This window comes from Mastigoproctus giganteus, chromosome 1 (assembly GCF_048544385.1).
Source record: "Mastigoproctus giganteus isolate SK-2022 chromosome 1, ASM4854438v1, whole genome shotgun sequence".
NCBI classification, from domain to species: domain Eukaryota; kingdom Metazoa; phylum Arthropoda; class Arachnida; order Uropygi; family Thelyphonidae; genus Mastigoproctus; species Mastigoproctus giganteus.
Window position 1 is genome coordinate 61,864,601 of NC_143575.1, and position 24,179 is coordinate 61,888,779.

General features: G+C 36.4%; 1 protein-coding gene across 2 annotated transcripts in view; it reads right to left on the minus strand.

Annotated features, from left to right (window-relative positions):
• The window catches only part of Lnpk (zinc-ribbon metal-binding protein lunapark), a 206,312-nt gene that overhangs the window by 102,186 nt on the left and 79,947 nt on the right, over positions 1–24,179 (minus strand). For both annotated transcript variants that reach the window (XM_090380315.1, XM_090380310.1), the window contains exon 4: positions 23,523–23,703. In XM_090380315.1, the coding sequence (XP_090236441.1) occupies positions 23,523–23,703 (181 nt within the window). The remainder of the gene's footprint in view (positions 1–23,522; positions 23,704–24,179) is intronic.

A 24,179-nucleotide genomic window follows, 5' to 3' on the forward strand; every position in this document is an offset into this window, starting at 1 on the left:
TACTGTACAGAATGTACTGTAAACACAAAAATACAATCTAAAATTAATGTAAAAATTAATACAAATGAAATTTACAAAGCAATTTTTAATCTTTGCTTGTGCTGGGTTGTGCATCGTCAGGGTCATGTTCTTGGGTTGAGGTAGGACATTTTTATTTATAGAGACATTATACAAAGCAAATCTTTTTTTTAAATGCTTAAACTACCCAGTACTAGCTGAAAATCTTCTGCGTAATTGTCTCCGGCGCGTGATTTTAAACTCTGAAACCAAACTTCTAGCCTTTGCTTGCACTGTGTGAAGGCTCATGGGTGTATTTTTTTGTATTAAATCTTCCATCCACATAAACAACAATTTCTCCATTTCATGGATGGGTTCCTGTCATTGTTTGGTTAAAATTGTAGACTTAATAGGTGCAGAACCTTTCACAGCTTCCCGAATTCTTTCTTTGTCCTTAAATATCGTCGATACCATGGAATGTGATAACTTCAAGTCACGTGCTATCGTATTCACTTTCTTTCCGCCTTCATACTGCTGGATAATTTTCATTTTACACTCTAAATCAACAGTTTTCCTTGACTTCTTAGCTGGCATATATGTAGATGAAGGCATTTTCCTTTTACTAAACATTTTATGGGTATTTCAGTAGAATTTGAATTAATACATCACACGCAACAGATGCTTGAAAGCTACTGAGTGTATGTGCCTGGTGCTGTCCTCAGGCCTCCCATCATCGATGTGCCTCCTCACCTGGGTTATGGGTGTCCTCAGTAGTGACTTCCTAATTTATTAATTATTATTTTTTTTTTGTGGTAGTAAATGTGGCCGGTCGTAAGTCGACGACCAAGTGTATTCTTGAATCTCGGTTACTACTTGCTGCATTTCTCATCAGATTCAGTTGGTGTGCATAGCAGTGAATAAAATGTGCATTTTTGTACACTTCTTTTATTTTAGCTTGAACTCCCCCTTTCTTGCCTTTCATCACACTTGCGCCATCAAATGTCTGGGCAACCAGTATTTGAGTATTTCCTTTGAGGATTACATCTAACTGATCTAGAACGCACTTCAATATTCCATCTGCTGTTTGGTTTTCAGGAGTGAAAAAACCCCAAAAATGCTCAAAAATGTCTCCATTCGGTTCATATCTCAGAACAATTACCATTTGTATATGTTCTGAAACATCTGTTGTGTCATCAGCCATGACAGCTACAAATGAAGCTTCTTTAATTTCTCTTTTTATTTCATCCCGGCATATTTGCAGCAAACAGTCAAGAATATCATTCTCAATAGTTTTTGAAATGCCCTTAAATGCTGCATTACTTTCTAAATGGTTCTTTAAATTGGAATCTAATGTACAGGCAAAATTTATTAATCCTCTGAATACTCCTGGATACTCTGAATACTCCTGGATATTTAGAATAGTCTTTTTCATCATGTCCACGTAAAGAAATTTCAAACTGTCCACAAAATTTAATGCAGTCTATTATTTTAGATAATACCTCACGATTCTTGGTAATTTTTCTGTTATGTTTGCAGATCGAAAGTCTGTAGGCCTCACTAAGCTGTTCTTTAATATTTATGCTTCTAAAAGCGATAGTGAAATCACATTATCAATATGTTTCTTCGAACTCTCATGTTTTAGAGTTTTTCTTTCATTCTGTTTATGTTTGTAAAGCCACTTTTTGTCCACATTAAGTCACCTCCCAACAGTAAACAGGGAAAACAAAACAATGCATTTTTAACTTCACAACCACAAAGCCAACTTTTCTTTTGATACCATTCAGTTTTAAACCTGCAAATATATTTCTTATTATTACTTATTCCCCACTGAGAAATTTGAACCTTTGTTGTGGGGTAGCCTTCTTTTTAATTGCATTTTTTTCTTGGAGAGATAATTGTGAAAAACTAAGTTGCTGAAGTTTATTCACTGTCACATGATTTACTCCATGGGGAAGCATGGAAGCCATGATCTAATCAAATTTCATAAAATCGTGTGTCGTAGAAATAATGTTTTACTTACACATCACCTCATAATATAACTTCAACTTACCAAGTTCAAGCTCAATTTGCAATTAAGCTGTAATCGCATAATTACACTGTTGAATGTTGAGTATTGACTTAACACTGATATTATTTAGTTACTTAATGGGAATTCAGGCAAATAACAAAAAGACACCAACATTGTGGCTACACACCCATCAGGGTCAACAATGAAATCTGCACTGTGTGCTTTACAACGACTTTAATTTGTTTCACCTATAAAAAATATATATTGACAACTTGCCAATATGTATTCACTGTGTCACTGCCTGGTGCACAGTGAAGCCTACAGTTAATTAAACTTCAAAGTTGGAAACAATTTCATGTTTTTATTCGTTTATTATTGAAATGATTACTGGAAATAGAGGCCGTGCATACTATATAAGGGTCCTGTTAATAAAAATATTCATTGTGTTGCATTTTTCTTCACAAAATTTCATATAACTCCGTTCACTGTATATCTAGATTTAAATAGGTAGGGGTTCCTACGGACGAACCGCCCCTGGCTGACACTTTGCAGGATGGAGTTCATGGACTTAAGATGTTTTAGCCATATTCTGATTTTCCTATCACCACAAAACAGCAAAAACCAGGATTCATCTGACCAGGCAACGTTTTTCCAATCTTTTATTGTCCAATGTTGGCGTCTCTGAGCTAACTGTACCATCTTGTTTCTTGGTGAAGAAGTGGAACTTGGTTCAGTCACTGGCTGTAATATCCCACCAGTCACAAAGTACAATGAGTTATGTCCTCTGAAATGCCTCTTTAGTTGCCACTACTGTACTGGATTGTTATTTGACTCACTGAATTCTTTTTGTTGCCCTGCACAAGTCTTGCCAGCCTCCAATGGCTTCTCGCATCAATGAGCTGCTTTTGACATGGGTTTACCTTTGGCTGGATTTTGTTTAGTTATTGGACTTAAGGTGTTTTACATAAAAATCTCAATACATAAAAACCCCAACAGGGTTGCAATTTCCAAGATACTCACACCAGCAAATCTGCTACCATCTACCATGCCACATTCAAATTCACCTAAATCTTTCATCTTGAACATTCTCACACTGCACCCTTACATATCTGGCCACCTGCTTTATATTGCATGGTATTTAAAGATAAAATGCACAACGCATAATTATATATGGGTTTTAAGTAATTAACTATATAATATCGGTGTAGATATACCATAGTTTACCCATAAATTTAAACTACGTATGTAGTGTAAAAGGCATTGTTTTAACTGTATCTCATATTGTGGCTGCCTTCACAATGAGATACCAGATATTGCACTACTTTGAATAAGTAATGCTTCTCTGGCAGAGAAGGCTACTGTTACTTATTCTCAGTGGATACCACCACCCAGACGGCACCGTTTCAAAGCTGTTGGCCTATCATCGGTGGGTGGGCAGGTACCCTGGTAATGCAACAGGGCAACACAGTTGCGAAGTGATTCCACAATATGAGAGATGCCAACTGGTGATAAAATAAATACAACTGATAAGAAAATTAAACAGCTAGTAGTTAAGTGGTTTTGTGTTTTCCTCAACACCACAAGTAATTCCTGTAACCAGAGGAAGCATTCCAAATTCTGTTCACTAAAAGAGTTACAAGTGTTAGAATGGGATGGAAGTCTACCCAGAATGTATTTTAACTACAACTCTGTCTGTAATTACTGAACTTAAATGAAGTTTACTGCTACTGACCCGATTACCTGGAATTTCTTAGAAAAATACTGAGAGAAATGACAGGATGGATTAGAAACTATTTTATTATCAGAGGTCAATGTTTGTAAAATGGCTATGGAAATCCAGCATAATAATGTTGAAAACTGAATTCTGACTCCTAAGTCCTTTTTTTTTTTCCTCTTTATCCTACAAACTCAAAGGCTTCTATCAATAACTCCCTTTCTTTCTTTTTTGTAGTTTAGTTAGCAAAAATGTTATTATCTCCTACAATTTATTAACATGTTTTCTTAATATTTATAGCATAGTACCCACTGTGAATTCAAACTGTGTCTGACAATTTATTTTAGTTGGTGCAATATAATTGTTTGTACAGTGATAGAAATAACTCTTTTTTCCAGCTCCTTCCATAGCTGTTTTAAATTTTTTCACAAGACTATACATACTCCTTATAACCCTAATACAACTTCCTTAATATCAGTTACAAATCTGTTACTGATATTACAAATTTTATTATACAAATTTGTTTACATCATATGTCCTACTGTCAGATTCAGAGATTGTGTGGGCAGTATGGCTAGAGGCAATATTATCATAAATTCTTCGTGCCTAGGGACCCCTAGTGGGTCTTAATCTGTCACTGGAAATGCTTCCCTCAATTCATCAGATCTGGCTCCATCAGACTTCTGGCTGTTTAACTGAAAGGCAACCTGTTGGAAGTCAGTATCAATCCAGAGATGCAGTGGGGATGGCAACATATCAGTGGACACAATACACTCCCAAAGTTGACTGTATTGTATTATGAGAAATAAATATGGAGGTGGAAACTCTGTGTAGCAAAAGAGATAGACTACGTAGAAATCCAGCATGTTGAACCAGCAAATGATCATATTTGTGTTAGCAAAGCCTTATTGTACTGTATGTAACTCTACAAGAAATAAATGGAGATTATTTCTGGACTACACCTCATAAGTTTCCAGAGATCTAATTTGAAGTGGTGACATTTGGTTTCATATTCTTTTAATTACTTATAGCCCTTAAACAAATGATTTAATTTCTTCTCCAATGTTAGAGCTGTCAGAAATAAGCTGACCAATAAAACTGTTATCTAAATCATAATCTCAGTCCTTTTAAATTCATTTTAATCAATATTTCAGGCTAAATAAATCATTATTGCTAGCATTATCAAATACCTCCTTTTGATGCTTGCAATACCACCTGAAAAATATTTAGGGTTGGCACTCTTTCCTTCGCCTCTCCCCATTTTGTGGCAGGACAAAAAAAAAAAAAAAAAAAAAAAAAGAATTATAGACAGTCAATCTTCTTATATGACAGGTTTATACATTAATTTTACCCATAATTTTATATATTTTTTTAAAAATAGTACAGTCTCTAATAAAAGACATGAAATCTGGTGCTTTACAATCTGACACATTTTACAAAAAATCGTGATTTTTCAATCTGGAAACATTAAGAAAGCAATCCAGCACTATTATCAATGATCACATTTGACTTTAAAATTTATGCAAACAAGGGAATTTCTCTATTTACTGATATAACTTAAGTAAACTTTGTAACTTAGTACACACTGCTCTTGCATATTACAGCTATATGGCTAGTCGTACAACCTTGTGTAAGTTGGTGACCACTTTGACATTACTTAGAATATCTAAGAGCAAAGATAGACAGAAAATGCCTAATGTAGATACAGCTGGGAAAATGTATGCTTCATTAAATATACAGTTAATCTCTTTCATAAGCAGCAACAAACTGATGTACACAAACAATAGATTTAATTCTACAACCAAGATTTTTGCCACCAATATAACTAGTCATTCAGCTCATGACTAATTACAATGACAACAAAAATGAAACTTAAAAAAATATTGCTTATAACTGATTATAACTAATCCTTAGGAAGAAAAAGCGATTTTTCTCCCTCCATTGCAAAAAGTACTTTTTCTGAGAAGCACACTGACTGATATTACAGTACGTGACAACATTAGTTGGACTCTGTTTATTATCATTTGTTTATACATAAAAAATTCAACATATATTTACATTTTTAACCACTAGCACTACATTTTAGTCATTATAAATTTCCGATGTAAATAAGTTCACTTTCTAGTGCTTAATATTAATTGAAATGTCTTCTCCAACTGCTCAATCACTAGGTACACCTCTCTAAAATCAGAAAAATTTTAAAATAGAGCAACTCTTAATCCCCAAGAGTGCTAAATTTTAAAGAGTTTGCTGTATTACAAATAACAGCACACACTTGGATAGCAATGCTATTTTATTATAAGTTTTGCAGAATAAATGCTACCTGAAGTAAACTCTATTATACAAGGTGTTTCCAAACTGCACCACAGAACAAATGTAGGGGCATATTCTACAGCTAAAAATAAAAGTTTTTATAAATAGATGTCTCAAAAGTATTTCCAAGATATTAAACCTTAATTATAAATTACCAAATCAAGTAAAATGGCAAAACACTTTCATTTATAAATATATTATTCTAAAATGGACTTTAAGCAGAACCAAAACGTACATACCAACACTTTCATGAATTTATTAATTACTTAGCTGAGTAACCAGTTATAAAGTACATACCAATAGTGTCAACAGGTGTGCATTACTTGAGTTTCAGGTACCACAATGACTGCCTCACTGATATTATAAGAAATAATATGAATCTGTTGACTTCTGCTGAGTTTGTATTAGTAGTGGCAAATGATACAAGAATGCAAGCTTATACATCAGCTAAAAAAAAAAAAAACACCTAACATAACTTCCCATATCACCTGTCCATCTCCTCTAATAGTTTGTCTAGTTTTCTTTGAATTTATTCAAATTACCCACCCCTATGACACCAGATGAAAGTTTGTTCCAACAATCAACTTCCCATTGGCTGAAAACAAATTTCTGCATATTTATCCTGCAAACATCCCCCCCCCCAATTTAAATTTTTTATGCACGCAAATATGTGTTGTTTAAGTAGAGAAAGTATGTCATCAGCATTTAGCATCCTCAATCTATTCAAAGTCTTGAACACCCCAAACATATTTCATCGCAGATGCCTGGTTTCCAGGTGCTGGAATTTGCAGAGCATTAGCAGAGGCATATGATGCACAAAAGCAAGCTTATACAGCATCGTAAAAAAAAAAAAAAAAAATTTCCCATTTCACCCATCCAGTCAATCCAAATGTTTGTCTCGTTCAACCTTAAATTTATTTAACCTATGAACTTCCACCACAATAAGAGATGGAAGTCTGTTCCAGCAATCAACTACTCACTGGCTAAAGGCAAATTTCTGCACATCTATTCTACAACTGTCTCTTCTCAATTTGAATCTATGCCCCCTCAGGTTGGTAATCTGAACAAGCAGAAGAATCCCATCAGCATCGAACCTGCTCAAACCATTCAAGGCCTTATACACCTTAATCAGATAGCTTTGCAGGTGCCTAGTTTCCAGATGCTGCAACTTGTAGAACTTAAGCCTCTCTTGGTAAGAGTACCCTTTTGTTCCTCTCACCACTCTTGTTGCCCTTCTCTGTACTCGTTCTAGCAACTCTACATCCTTACTAAAATGAGGTCTCCAGACCTGTAAGAATTACTGAAGGTGTAACCTGACCATTGCCTCATACAAAGGGATAATCATCTCCTTGTCTCTGCTAGAAAATTTCATATATATATATCATTAACAAGACTCCGTGACCTGCTCTGGCAGCCCATCTGAACTGTTCAGAGAACTTTATATCTGACTGCACAATTACCCCCAGATCTTTTTCATTCCCCACTTCCCTGAGTGTAGTATGACACAGTTGGTATATTTCTCTTGGGTTACTGCTGCCCATATGCAGTACTTTGTATTTGTCAATGTTAAACTTCAGTTGCCACTTAGCCCATCTGCCTAACTTTTCTATATCCTGTTGCAGTAGCATACTGTCTTTATTGTCATTAACGACCCTGCCAACCTTTGTATCATCTGCAAACTTAGAACATTAAGCCTGATATACCTTCATTGATAAATACACAAAACAACAATGGGGCCAGCACCGAACCCTGGGGGACTCCGTTAAAAACATTAGTCCACGTAGAGCACTGTCCATTTATTATCACTCTCTGCCGTCTCCCACTCAACCATCCCTTTATCCACTGAAGCAACTTGCCCTTAATGCCATTCTGCTCCAATTTGTACAGAAGTCTTCCATGTGGAACAGTATCAAAAGCTTTCCTGAAATCCAAGAAATTAAAATTATTTTTTACATTCAGTTCCTTTTGTAACTACATCACAGTATCCAATCAAATTGGTCAGACAAGACCTCCCCTTAAGAAATCCATGCTGTGGCTGAACTATTACTGCAGTCTTGTCTAGGTGATTCTGTAACACTTCTTTAACAAGTGATATCAAGAAGCATTGGAAACTTCTTTTCTTTTGTTAGGAAATCGATTAATTTCACTTTGGTTTAAAAAAACCCATTCTTCAAACAGTGCTATTGGATGATAAATTGGTTCTCCAAATGCAATTACTTTATTATATTGAAAAACTTTATTCAACTGTATCAGCACACAAATCACTGAGAGTAAGTTGAAAGAACTGTGCTAACAGATTTTTTTTTTTTAACCACATATATAAAACAGTTTAAAGTAAAGTCTGCCACATCTACTTGTTTTGACATTCATCACATACTGTCTCTGAATTTGTCTATCATTAGTCTTTTCTAATTGTGAATGAAAAGGAAAGTGGTCTTTACTAATTTACTGATGGGAAGTGCAGTGTTTTGGCTCATATTTCTAGATTCTATTGGAAATGTACGTTAGAGATAATATCCATAATTTATTTCCTTCAAAAATAAACCCATTAGTGTTTAATAAACTTTATCGCTTCCTGAATTGAGAGAGTATCATCCCTGGGCTATGATTTTTGCATTGTTGTAAATGACTGCAAAACCAAGGTTGTTTTTTTTTTTAATGACGAACTGGACAATTACAGCAAAACTATTCTCAGATGCATATCACACCTGTATTCATTAACAAAAATAGGAAATTCCTAGAAGTTAAAAATTCTAATTTTAATATCGTTTTACTATTTTTTGCAAAAAGAAAAAGATACAGAAAAACAACAATTTGCAAAAAGATGGAATAACACTATTGAACCAGCTATATTACGAGTAGTAGCTATGGCAATGAAATATTGATGTTTTTTTAATTAAATACCAATTCATTTACCTGTATTAATTATGTAATTTATTAATTATGTAATTTATTTTGCATGAAATAAATTAAAATGTTAAACATTTTAATTGAGTTTATTTAAATTATTACGCATTTATGTTCTGTATAATTGATAACTGTACTTGCTTATATATGTGCTAATAGGATGTTGCAGAAAACTGACAATAACTCTTTCTCACATCAGGAACTGTTTTTATAAATTTCTGAATACAGCAAAGAAAAAATAATGTGCAATATCAGACAAATGGCATTAAAAAGGAATTAACAATAACTTACCAGGTTCAACCTATTATTTTTGCATTTTTGGCTAAAAATATATGCTTAAATTTTTTTTATGAGAAAAATCATTGGGACTATGAAATTCATATTCTTAGGGCACTATTGAGCCCTAAAAATTGGAGCACACATGAGTCATGAAACAAACAAGTAAATACATGGGCTGTGTAAGAGCACTAAGAGTAAGAACAGATGCATGTATACTTGCATGTACACCAATGCTAGGAGTATAGTAAATAAGTTTGATAAATTTGAAGTGCTGGTCAAAACATCAAAGGTGGATATTGTTGTGATATCAGAGATGTAGTGTCACACAGATAGAGGGAATGCAGAATTGGAATTTGGGGAGTACAATGTGTACAGAAAGGATAGACAGGATAGGTAGGGAGGAGAAGTTACGCTGTTAGTTAAGAAACACATAAAATCCAAGGAAGTGCATCCAGTTGACATAGATGGACAGTTCAGTCAGTTTGGTGTGACATAAGTATTGGAAAAGCAAAAACGAGGGTAGGAGTTTGTTATAGGCCTAATGACTGATGAGTACAATGAACAATTATACAGAGAAATAGAGTGAGCCAGTAAATCTTTATTGGATGATTGCTTTCTACAGCAGCATGTTAGAGAGAGAGGCAACAAGAGGGAGTAACACTCTTGATCTGATTATCAGAACTTAAGAAATTAAGTGTTACCTTAAATATATCATATTGTTAAATATGATTATTCATGAATTAAGAATTTACAGATAATGGAACCACTAGGTGGCAGTAATCACAGCGTACTGATGTGGTTGTTGGTGGAATTTGGGTTAACGACACAAGGGCGACTGAGGCCAAATTGTGTCTGTTCACAGTTTATTTACAGGCATATCATTAGAGATGTTAAATTATATGCTCCTGTACAAGCCAATATATTTTAAATACAGGAAACATTCTTCTATATTGGCTTCATTTCCTAAGAAATTAGATAAATTATACAAGAGGTTCAACATCAAGAAAGACCGGAAAGTGTTTGATCGGATGGTTGAATGTAAGGGACACTCAACCAGAAAATGACGGACTGTAAGTTGCGTCTGACAGGATGAGCACCAAGGTGGGTTTTCTCCCAATAATAGGAAGAGATGAGTATGTCCAATTCTGAGTCTTGACAGTACCACTTCCTCTTGTCTGTTTCGTTGGAAGCCGGAGAGCCACACCTTTGGATCTTCTTTTATCTGGTAAAGTTTATCATTGGTATTTCTTTTCCAGATCTGTGCCCATTTATCATAGCACACTTTGCATATGACAGACTTATAGTCAGAGTAAGGAACTTGAGGATGTTGTGAGAGAGCGGGTTGAGGATGTTTAGCGGCAAAGTCAGCACTTTCATTTCCCAGAATGCCAGAATGGCCAAGGACCCAGCAAAAGCTGATTGACTGGTTGGACACACTGCAGGAAAATAGCTGGGAATGAATATATTTCAATGTAGGATGAGAAGAAGGGAAATTCTTCCTTATGGCAGAAACAGCATTGAGGGAGTTCGTGTAAATTACAGCAGGTGAGATGGAAATCTCAATAATCTTACTAAGTGCTAACTTTATAGCATATAATTCAGCAGTGAAGATACTGCATGCTACCGGTAGTGCTGCTGTGATTTTACATGATGGAAAACTGCAGCAACACCTACCACATTGACCGTTTTCGATCCGTTAGTATAGATTTGACAGGCATGAGAGTTCAGAGTAGCGCGAGTCAAGTGCAACTGCCTAATATTGCAAGGTGGTATTACATTCTTCCCCCATTGAAGAAAGTGAACATCGTAAGAGGCAAAAACATATGTTCAAGGTGGAACATGTGCAATCGTGTCCTGAAAAATATCACTTAAATCAATATTCCAACTCTGAATAGGTCTATTTTCATTTGGCTTGCTTTCATAGAAGAAATCCCAACGAGTGTTATAAAGATGCTCCCAACTAGGGTGCAATGGAAGGCTCTGGATCTTAGCAGCGTAGTGGAACAGTAATGTTTTCCTACGAAGATGTAATGGAGGATCATGCACTTCAATATAAAGTGCTTTGGACTGGAGAAGTCCTGAAAGCACCCGATGCAGTTCTCAGTGTACTGTGCTGGATCTCATTTAGTCATTGTAAACCAGTGCTCCTAGCAGAGTCATTTACTGGACAACCATAATCTAGACGTGAATGGATTAAAGTTTTGTAAAGATGCAGTAGAGTATCAGCTCCCCATGACATGGACGAGACAGATCGAAGTATATTCAAATGCTTTAGACAAGTGGTTCTTAAATGAGTGATGTGAGCTTGGAAATTTAGCTTGCTGTCTAATAACAATCCAAGAAATCTAACGGTATTAACAGGTGGGATTGGAGTTTTGTTTATTTCTAGTTCAGGTTCCGGATGGAGAGCTCGTAACTTGCAGAAGTGAGTGGCAGTGAATTTATTTTCTGACAGACGATAACCATAACCATTGCGTGTAGTCCAGGATTCTATTTTGGTTATAGCTAGTTGGAGCTGACATTTGATGGTGTTCATACTTTTGGACTGGCATGAAATGGTAAGGTCATCCGCAAACATGTAAGTTTCAACGGTTTTTGGGATGTCCTGTGTCATATTGCTAACCCGGATTGCGAATAGTGTTGAACTAAGAGGCAAGCCTTCCTGCTGAATGTGAGATGTAGAGAGCATGTTTTTATAATGGACCTGAAATGAATGCAGGATAAGAAATTTTGAATTATTTCTGGCAACTGTCCCCTAAGCCCCAGATGGTAAAGATCCATAATAATACCATGCCGCCAGGTAGTGTCAAATGCCTTTTCAAGATCTAAGTTGACCGTGACTAGATGTTGTTTCATGACAAAGGCATTGCGGAAATGATATTTGGCTTTGATGAGCTCATCTAGCGTTGAATTATTTCTGGCAACTGCCCCCTAAGCCCCAGATGGTAAAGATCCATAATAATACCATGCCACCAGGTAGTGTCAAATGCCTTTTCAAGATCTAAGTTGACCATGACTAGATGTTGTTTCATGACAAAGGCATTGCGGATATGATATTTGGCTTTGATGAGCTCGTCTAACGTTGATCTGTTTTTTCGAAAGCCATACTGATGATTAGGCAGGAGATTTTGTGATTCTAGGATTCAAGTGAGCCTTGTATGAACCATCCTTTCAAAAATTTTCCCTATGCAGCTCGTGAGATATGGGCCTATAATTTTGAACCACGGAAGGGTCTTTGCCTGGTTTTGGTAAAGTAATAATGAAAGAATGGCACCAGGAAGAAGAATAGGCATTTTCAGAAAAGATCCGATTACAGAAAATCAACAAGGTAGAAAGGTCTTGTTGAAGTAAGTGCTTCAACATATGTAATGAGCACCATCTGGGCCTGAAGCACTATTGGAAAATCTATTTAATGATTCTTTCAGTTCTATTAATATAAAAGTTTGGTTGTACAGAAAGGAACGGTGAATGAAGAAGTTGATTTTATATCGTTCTGCACCTGCTTTGATGTTTTGGAAGGAGGATGAATAAGAGGCAGAAGCTGAGATTGTGGCAAACGATTCTGCAAGTGCATTAGCAATTCCTTCAGAAGTAGACACATCTTTCCCTTTCCAATGAAGTATTAGAGAGGGCAGCCAAACAAATTTGCCATTTAGGGCCTGTATTCTTCTCCAGATGATCTGCATGTCAGTGTCTTTTGTGATGGTTGAGACAAAAGCAATCCACGAATCATATTTCACTTTTTGTTTAATTTTTCGGGCTTTAGCTTTTATAAGCAATTAAGTTACTGGTGGTAGGATACTTGCAGAATTTATTCCAAGCACGATTTTTCTCCTGTTTGGCCTGATCTGTATTCCACCAATGATTTCAGTGAATGCAATTTTTCTTGGATTTTGGAATAGAAGTTTCAGCTGCAGTCAGAATTTGATTGATTTGATTGATCTGTATTTGAGCAGAACAGCAATCCCAGTTCGCCATTTTAAACTTCCAAGTTGATCTTTGATCAGGATTTGGAGTTATCCCTGTTTGTAAAGAGCAAATAATCAGAAAATGATCATTATTAAAGGGATCAGTTAATACTGACCACGTCATGATTGGAAAGATGGACGGGGAACAAATGGACAAGTCAATTACATTAATAGATCCTGTAGGTAGATGAATATAGGTGGGAGATCCAGAGTTTAGTAAATTAAGATTATTGTTCAAAAATTCTTTAATAAATCTGCCTCTTGAATCCATTGCGGTGGATCCCCACAATGGATGGTAGCCATTAAAGTCACCAAGAAGACAAATTGGTGATGGGAGTTGAGTAATGAGGTTGTCCAATTCTGAATGGGAAATGGTATTGAAGGTGGAATATAAACAGAAACAAGGGTAACTGACATACCCACTGCAATACAAACTACCACAGCTTCTAGGGTGATCTGTAATTGAATGTTCTTGGACAGTGTGTTAGAATTGATAAGAATAGCTACTCCTCCACGGGCAGGATAGTCTGGGCTTCTATCTCGCCTGTAAACAGTATAATTTGATAATTTTGGCGAGACTTGCGTTGACAAAAATGTTTCCTGCAGGGATATACCTATGGGACTGAACTGAGCGATTAAATCCCTTAAATCATCAGAATGACTGCTTAGTCCTCTGCAGTTCCATTATATAGTGTTAGGCATTATTTGGATTTAGCTGAGGATGATTCATCTGACTGTTTTTTGAGTGGGGCATTTTTTATGGTCTTTTTTTGGGAATGTGGGTCATCCAGTATCAATAATGTCATTGGCATGAAGTTCTATGAAGGGTTCCTCATAATCTGGGTGTTCATCCACTTCCATGCTGTTGGTGGGTTGTTAACTCTTCTTATATTCCTTAGTTGAAATATCAACTGGTATATTAACTGGCGTGTTAGTGGTTTTGCTGGTTTTGGCAGTATCTTTTCCAGTGGTTGATAAAGTTGCTTTAACCCAGTTAGCTAGAGAGGTGTTGGGTGGTATCAATACATCTGTTTGAACTGAAATTGAATGATAACTTTGGGTGCAAGAGGCATAAGATAGACTAGGTATGGTCAACATAATTTGTCTGCATACCTCGGGATATATGACTTTATGTTCAATTTTATACTTTTGGATTTTTTTCCCAGTTTTCCACATTTCACAAGATTTAGAGAAGGCAGGGTGGCTTCCTTTGCAGTTGGAGCAGATGGGAATTGAGGCTGAGCAATCTGCTTGTGTATGATCCTTTAATACACAAATAGGACAGATGGCGACACCTCTACATGCTGTGAGTGGCCATATTTCTGGCATTTAAAACAGCAAAGAGGATTCAGGATGTATGGGCGAATTCGACAATTTAAATAGCCAGCTTTTACTGCGGATGATAAATCAGGAATACTGAAAGTTAAAATGATGGATCGGGTTGGTATGAGATTTCCATCTTTTTTAGTCATTATTCATCTCACACTAATTACCTTTTGATTCCTAAGTTCAACTAATTCATCCTCAGACACTGTAAAAAGGTCCCATTCTGTGATGACACCTTTTGATGAATTTAAGGTATTGTGGGGAGTAACAGATACTGGCAACTCACCAAATGTCATTGTCCTTAATAGCTGCTCAATGTTTGGAGGAGGCTGTTTCAATGAGGAGGTCTCCAGATTGCATTCTCTTCACCATTTTTGGTGAAGAGAATGCGATCTGGAGATTAGAATTGTGAGAATGCATTGAGATTAGAATTGAGACCACGACTGGTGACCCAGCAATAGTTTCCAAATGTTTTTGGATCATAAATGGCAATAACTTGCCCACAGGCCAGGTGGAGAGAGAGTGTATAACCAGAAAGTTAGGTAGTTAAGGAGACTGCTTCCCTTTGAAGCCTTTTAGGGTGACTGGATTTGTTATCATGAGATTCTGGTCTTGAGATTGATGGCTCTAATGGTGGAAAAGTGTTAAGATTCAAGATGGCTCCTTTTGGCCCTGGGAGTTTGTGGTTACCACCCAGGTTACCGGCCCCACCACGGGGAGGCAGGAGCAGTGCCACGAAGTGACCAAGTGGCTGTTAGTTGTGTTAGTGATAAAGGAAAAAGAAATAGAAAGGTGACTTCCCTTTCTAGGCTTTTGCCTACTTCTTGTACAGCGAAAGAGCTACTGCAATATAAAATAAGGAAAAAACCGGTATTCAGAAATAAAGAGAATCTGTAATAGCAAAAGCTCTTTAGATAGTTCGCTTTGATAAACGCACTGAGATCACTTGGCCATGGAATGCTTGGCACCCAGGGCCACACTGATGTGGGATTTACTTAAAGATGTAACTACCATCAGTGGTAAAGGGAAGGGTTTTTGCTTTCGTAAAGGTGACTGCATCCCCGAAGGTATCTCCACTTTGTCGTAGTGGTGGGGCTTGTGTGGCCAAATGATTCTATGAACTAAAACAGCAATAGTCTTACTACCAGCAGGGCCTCCCATGCTGGACATGTTACAGATGATGACTCAGACTAAGAGAGATACCCTGGTCCTCCAGGTTGGGGGTTGGGCATGGGGTTAACAACCCCACCCCAGAAAACAAACATAACGTTACGAAACCTCAAGGGAATAGCCGGAATGTCTCAAATGGAATTCAACCCAAGCATGCCAAAAGGATTAAAGAGATTTTTGTAGCTATGTGGAACATTCAAAGTTTGTAGCAACCAGGAACAAGCAGGAAATTGGAGAAAGAATTGAAGAGATATAACATAAGTGTAGCAGCATTACAAGAGATAAGATGGGGAAACTTAGACATTATAAACCTCCGAGGCTACACCCTAATAAATAGTGGAAGCAGAGACAACATTCTGGGGACAGGCTTTATGATTAAGAAGAACACTAAAGCATGAATGATGAATTACAGTGTAATCAATGAAAGAATATGTATGCTAAGGCCTAGAGGGGTCTTTTTTAACACATTTATGATCAGTGTACATGCTCCAACAGAAGATGCAGAGGATGGAGCAAAGGATGCCTTTTACGAAGCACTGGAGAGAACATTAGATGAGGCCCCAAGAAATGATATTAAACTAATTGTTGGTGATTTAAATGCCAAAGTAGGGAGAGAGGAAGTGCGTATACCAACCAAAGGAAGAAACAGTTTACACGAAACAAGTAATGAAAATGGGGAAAGGCTAATAGACTTTGCAAGAGGGAAAGGCTTGAGCATTAATAGCACAAATTTTTGACATAAGAATATACACAAAGAAACTTGGATATCACCTGATGGTGTCACACATAATCAAATAGATCACATCCTCATTAATACCCGTCATGCTACGGATGTAATGGACGTGAAGAGTTACGGGGGGGGGGGCAGATTGCAATTCGGACCATTTTATGTTACGGTGCCGTGTGCGAAATAGGCTCTCAAAGGTATATAGAGGGAAAGGAGAGACAACAAAGAAAAGATATCAACAAGATAAGCATAAAGAAGATGAAGATACTAGAGAAAGTTTAGCTTGAAAGTCAAGGAACAACTGGAGAAACACCAACAACAGGATGGTGAGCTGAGCCCATTAATAAAAAATGGGAAGACATTAAGGAAGCACTGAGCATAGCAGCAGAAGTGGCACTTGGAGTGGAACAAAAAAGAGTGAGAAATGACTGGTTCGATCAAGACTGTGAGAAGATCCTGGAAGAACAAAACCAAGCCAGGCAGAAAATGTTACAGAGAGGAACTAGAAAGAATACAGAGGATCACAGGTTCAAAAGAGCCAAAGCAAAGTAAGTATGTAGACAAAAGAAAACAGAATGGGAAAAGAAAAGAATAGAAAAAAATGCAAGAATACAATGGAGGGCAGATCAGGAAATTCTATAAAGTAGGAAACATAAAAAAAAAAAAGGTTTCAAGCCCAGTCTTGTTTGTTTGTTTGTTATTTGGTTTTTAGGAGCATTAGCAACTAAGGCCATATTGCTCCACGAATATGCGGTGGTCATTCCTGACCTTTCCGCATCCTCCGTATTTGGTGGTGACGGGCTTGAACCCCGGTCTAATCAAGAAGCGTGTGCTACGCACTGCTGCTCCTTCCCACCTGGCTACGGAGGCGCCTAACCCAGTCTTAATCTGTGTAAGAATAAGAAAGGAGAAATAGTGGGGGGGAGAACACAGAAGTTTGGAAGGAGTATTTTAATTCCATACTTAATAAAGAACAGAAAGAAGAAACAGATAATGTTGAGGGTATCTTGGGCCCAACAATAAAAGAGGTACGGGATGCGGTCCAAAAGGCTAAAAATAACAAAGCACCCACAGAAGATAACATCCCAGGTGAACTCAAAGTCAGGTGGCAAGAAACTGATCCAAAAATTACATCAGCTTATATCAGACATATGGGAAAGAGAAGAATTGCCAAATGACTGGAAGACGGCGGTAATCATCTCAATCCACAAGAAGGGAGATAAACTAATGTGTGGAAACTACAGAGGGGTTGCCCTACTTAGTACAACATATAAGATTTTATCCTTCATCCTGACTAGAAGAATAGCAAGTCTAGCAGAAGGAATAGTTGGTGAATATCAAAGTGGGTTCCGTGGAGGGAGGTTGACTGTTGACCATATTTCCACCTTCAGACAGATCTCGGAGAAGTGCTACGAATATAATGTAGAGCTGCACCATCTCTTAGACAAGCAGAGGCAGATATGAGAAATCTTTGGCAAAGGATTCAAAGAAAAACAGCAAAGACTTCTTTACTTACATAAACTCTAAAAGGAAGGGGATGAATCAGATTGGTCCACTTGATATCAATGGTTTGGCTGTAGATGATCATTCTCAGATAGCTGCCAAACTAAATGAGTATTTTGCATCTACATTCACACATGAGGAGTTATTCTAGGAGGAGAGGGCCAGATGTTTATCAAACTCTAACAGGGAGTTAAATGATTTTGTAATAACTGTGAGCAAAAAGTGGTGGAGAAATTGTTGAAGTTAAACATAAGAAAGGCACCCAGGATGGATGGGATCTATCCAGTTATTTTAAAGCAGGTGGCAAAGGAAGTAAGCAAACCCATAGCTATAATTATGAGAGCATCCTTGGACTCGGGGGAAGTTCCCACAGACTGGAGATGTGTAAATGTATCTCCAATTTACAAAGTGGGATCAAAAGATGACACAAGTAATTACAGACCTTAGTTTGACTTCTGTTCCAGGGAAAATAATGAAGACACTGGTTAAAGAAGCATTGCAGGATTATCTAGACAAGACAGCAGTAATAATTCAGACACAGCATGGATTTGTGAAGGGGAAGACTTGTCTGGCCAATCTGATTGGATATTATGATGTGGTCACAAAGGAACTGGATGCAAAAAATAATTTTGATATCATATACTTAGATTTCAGGAAAGCTTTTGATACTGTGGCACATGGAAGACTACTGTACAAATTGAAGCAGTATGGCATTAAGGGCAAGTTGCTACAATGGATTGTTATTTGGTTTTTGGGAGCATTAGCAACTAAGGCCACATTGCTCCGGTGATATGCGGTAGTCATTCCCTGACCTTTCCGCATCCTCCGTATTTGGTGGTCATGGGCTCAAACCCCGGTCTAATCAAGAAGCGTGTGCTACGCACTGCTGCTCCTGCCCACCTGGCTATTAAGGCGCCGCTGCTAAAATGGATAAAAGGATGGTTGAGTGGGAGAAAACAGTTATTTCAGTGGGTACTGCTCTACGTGGACTAATATCATTAGTGGTGTCCCTCAGGGTTTGGTGTTGGGCCCACTGTTGTTTTGTATATTTATCAATGATATTGATGAAGGTATATCAAGCTTAATGTCAAAGGTTGGCAGAATTGTTAATAACAGTAATGACAGTATGCTGCTGCTGCAACAGGATCTGGAAAAGTTGGGTAGATGGGCTGAGAAGTGGTAACTGAAATTTAACACTGACAAATACAAAGTAATCCATATGGGTAGCAGTAACCCCAGAGAAATGTACCAACTGGGTGGTGTTGCACTCATGGTAGTGGAGAATGAAAGAGACCTGGGGGTAATTGTGCAGTCAGATATGACGTTTTCTGAGCAGTGCAGACAATCTGCCAGAGTAGGTAATGGGGTCTTGTCAATGATATACAGGAATTTTACTAGCAGGGATAACAAGGTGATTATCACCTTGTATAAGGCAATGGTCAGGTCACACCTTGGGTATTGTATACAGGTCTGGAAGCCTCATTTTAGGATGTAGAGTTGCTAGAAACAAGTACAGAGAAGGGCAACAAGGCTGGTGATGGGAACAAAGGGATGCGCTTACGAAGGAAGGCTTAAATTCTGAAAATTACAGCGTCTGGAGACTAGGCACATGCAAGGCAATCTGATTAAGGTGTATAAGGCCTTGAATGGATTGAGCAGGTTCAATGTTGATGGGATTCTTCCTCTTGCTCAGATTACAAACCTGAGGGGGGCATAGATTCAAACCGAGGAAAGACAGTTGTAGAACAGATGCGCAGAAATTTCAAGACAGAACCAGACAAACATTTCGAACAAATAGATCAGTGAAGTGGGAAGGGCTTTTTTTTTTTTTTTTTTTTTTTTTTTGGCTGATGCTATATAAGCTTGCTTTCTTGCATTGTGTGCCTCTACTAATGCTAATGCTATTGCCTGAGAGTTAAGTTGGGTAAAAAATTATGCATATATTACTAATGTGTAACATAGGCATGATCCAATTTGCACCAATATGGCATTAGTGAGAAAGTGGTGCTATAGATAAAGGGATGGTTGAATGGCAGGAGAGAGTGACTGTTTGTAAATGGCCAAAGCTCATCATGGTTTAATATTATTATTGAGTCCCACAGAATTCAATGCTGGGGCTCCTTACTGTTTAATATTTATTAACAATATTGATAAATACAAATCAAGCTGAATGTCAAAATTTGCTGATAATACAAAGCTTGATAAGGTGATCAGTGATAGTAATCAGGTATGCCATTCCAGCAAGATCTAGATAAATTAGACACATGGGCTGAAAAGCGGCAACTAAGGCTGATGGTATGCCTATTTACTTCAAGAAGTAATCATGTACAGAGAAAAAGTAACATTTATAACCTTAAAAATCAGCAAATTTGGTAACTTTATGATGACACATTTATTTTCATTCTGTTACAAATAGACTGTAGAAAAACTATGAAAAATTCATTTTTTATATTATAAATGTACATTTTTAATTATTTTTTAAAATATATTTTTAATAACCATATTTTGATGTTATCTTCACTGTCAGAAGTGAAACTTGTGGGACTGAACACTAGAAACGCTTCAGAGGTAAACAACATCTGATGTAAGCAAGCATTTCCATTGGGAGATGCATGGATCAAACATGATGGTAGATTGCTTTGGTAACAATTGGAAAGATGCAATTAATTTTAAATTCTTGTTATTCAGAATTTAATAATTACATGCAGGAAGAGGCTTATGAAAACATTTTATTTTGTTTTTTTATATCCAAACCTCTGATATGTATCGAGACGAAACACAAGAATTGAGAAATTTATAAATTTACATTGATGTCATTTTCTATAGATTGCTTAAATTAAAAAAAAAAAAAAACAGCTCTGACATACTCTATCCCAGGGAATACTCATTATAGAGTTAACAACGATAAATGCAAGACATCTGTATCAATAATCCCAGAATAACATAATAATTGAGTGGTACTACACTCAAAGTGGTGGAGAATGAAAAAAGACCTAGGGGTAATTATGCAGTCCTACACGAAGTTCTGAGGTGTGGAAACAGGCTGCTAGAGACAGCTCGTAGGTTATGTCAATGTTAATAGGAATTTTCCCAGTAGTGAGAAAGAAAGGATTATCCTGTTGTATAAGGCAATGGTTAGGCAGCTTCTTGAGTACTGCATATAGGTTCTGCTGGAATGGGTGCAGAGAAGAGCAAAAAAGATTAATCAGGAGCACAACAGCTTTATAAAGAAATATCTGGGTTCTGCAAATTGTAGCATCTGTAAACTAGGCATTTGTGAAGAGACCTGAATGAAGTGTTTAAAGCTTTAAATGGATTGAGTAAATTAAATGCTGATGCATCCTTACTCTTTCTCAGACATAGACAAGGGAAACAAAACAGAAAAATGGAGGGATAAATGTGCAGAAATGGCTTTCAGCCAAAGTAACTGATTGTTGGGATAAACTTTAGTCTAACAGGAAGTGGGCAATCTGAATAAATTTAAAGAAGGATTAGATAAAATATTAGAAGGGATGAGCAAATGAAGTGGGTAGTGTTTTTTTTTTATTTACATTTTTATTTATTTATTTTGTTTGATTTTTTGCTGATATTTTTTAAGCTTGCTACCTTGAACCAAAAATTTTGCCACTACTAATATTAATATACTAATGATATTTAGAAAGATTTTCTAAATAAATATCCTTAATATTTTCTTGATACTCTGAATAACTTTTACCATGAAATAAATGATTATCTTTAAAAAAAGAAATGTGCAAGTGAAATATTCCAAAAGATAACATACAAGACAAGGAGGAAGACAAATCTGAAAGACCAAAAAAGAAATGCTTATAAAAGATGGTGAGATAAAATAAAAACAAGGTAATGCTAAAAAGTTAACAGTTAAGAAGAAAGATGCATTAGAAAGAGGAAAATGATAATAGATGGTGTGAATGATAACAGAACCCTAGGACTATATGGGAATAAATACTGGGAATATGATGAAATAATATGATAAAATCATTCTTAGTACAATGACCTTAGAATTTCAGCATGAACATTTGGATTTCAATATGGGTAAAAAATGGAGAGAGAGAGAGAGAGAGAGAGAGAGAGAGAGAGAGAGAGAGAGAGAGAGAGAGAGAGAGAGAGAGAGAGAGAGAGAGCGCGCGTTTAATAAAATGGACTGTTTATATACTGTACAGTATATTGCAAGAAGAAATCACTTCTCAAACAACTAACTCGGAAATCATATATTACAACAGTAAATCCTAGGTTAAATACAGTATGAACCAAAAGTCAGGAGAACTTTAAAAAAGCCAATAAAACAATTTGATTTTGTGATGGACAAACATATTTTTAGTATTCAATATTAGCACTAGTCACACAGTGAAAAGATCCTTTTTTTTTGTGCACTGGATGGGGAAAAAAGTGGGGGAAGGAGAATACATCCCCCCCTTCCATAGGTACTGATCCAGCTTGCTTTTGAATTTAACCAAGCCATTGGCCCAACTATCCACTATCCAAAGAGGCAATTCAAATGTTTAACAACTTTTTGGTAAATGATAAACTTCTTACAATTTAGTTCGTAACTCTTCCTCTTCAGTTGGAATTTGTTCTTCTGGTTCTAGTATCATTTAAAACCATAAAAATTTCACCTTCACTGATCATTTTTTTTATTACCTCTCACAGTCTAAATCTCAATCAGATCCCTTTTACCACCAAGTTCTGCAGCCACACAATCATAGTCTCTCCGGGCAGCCTTTTACCCATCTTATCTGGGGTGTTACTCATCTCAACCTTTTAAAGGTGTCACCTCCATATTTAGACACTATTAAAAGTGTGATGTCACAACTGCCTTATATAGTGGAATTATAATCTTCCTTATCTCTATAAGCAGTTGTTCAAAAAACTGTCAACAGGACACTACAGGACCTCCTTGCCACCCATCTTCTAAAACTGTACAGAGAACAATTTTACCTGGATTGTAGCCACAAATCTCTTTCTTCCTCTATTGTTTTTAATTCAACACCTTAGGATATAAGCTGCTTTAGGGTTATCTCCCAAGGGTACCACCTTACATTTTGCAGCATTAAACAGATGCCACTTAACTGATCAACCTTCAAGCTAATTCTAGTCATTGTGAAGAAGTACTTCTTTGTGCCAGTCACTAACCATCTCTTAATATTTACTTCATATGCAAATTTTGACTGCATCCTGTATCCCTTTGCATTTAAGAACATCACAAACAGCAGTGGTCCCAACACTAATCCCTGAAAGACCCCACTTCTAATTTTATCCCATTCTAGAGTATCCATTAATTATAACCCTTTTCCTTTTGTTATGCAACCAATGTGCAATTCATCTAAGGACCTTACCTGTTATACCCACATGTTCCAGCTTATACAGTAACCACTCGTGGGATTGAGTCAAATGCTATGCTGAAGTCGGGATCAACAATATTTGTATAAATGAGAGTCTAACACTGTCTTATAGTTAATAAGGTTGGTTATCATAATCTTGTATACATCATTAAAGAAACAGGAGGTTGTTAAAGAAGGTTTTAAATATGACCAATATTGATTAACTTTGACTTTTTGGTTCATACTTTTAGTTTAATTAAATTGTTCTCACCTTTTTCTGAAATTCAGGATCATATTTTTCTAACATTTCTTTCACTACTTTATATGTTTCTGTTTCCATTGCTAATTCAATAAGACTTCTTTTTTTTCTTTTTAATGTCTCAAGTTGTTCTTCATTCCTCCTTAATTTCATTTTAAAGTACCATTGCAATAACTGCTTCAGAAACCAGATTCTATTGAAAAATAAAAATAAACCTATAATTCTTAATATATTAATAAGATTAACTTCGTTACATACTTTCATATCCTAAAATCCAACTTGAAAAAAACTAAGGCTACACAAGTTTCATAAAATGAAAATAATTTGTTAAAGTATCATTTATAACATTTCCTACAAAAAAGTCTTCATATTTAAAACTTTTGTCAATTTTTTATGAAACTTTTTAAAAATATACAAATTTCCACTCAAAGGAATAAAGAAACAATATTTGTATAAATGATTATTGGATGTCTCAGAAAATTTTCTGCTATCTTAACTACAGCAAACATTGAGCTGAGGTATTCAAAATTCATGACATAGTTACAAATGTCATGAATCATGTAAAATTTCCTCAGATTATCAGTATTATAAAATCACTCTTGAATAAACCAAGTATGAAAGGTCAAAAATTAACTGGGTGAATATTCTTCAGTTTTCACCAAAGAATAT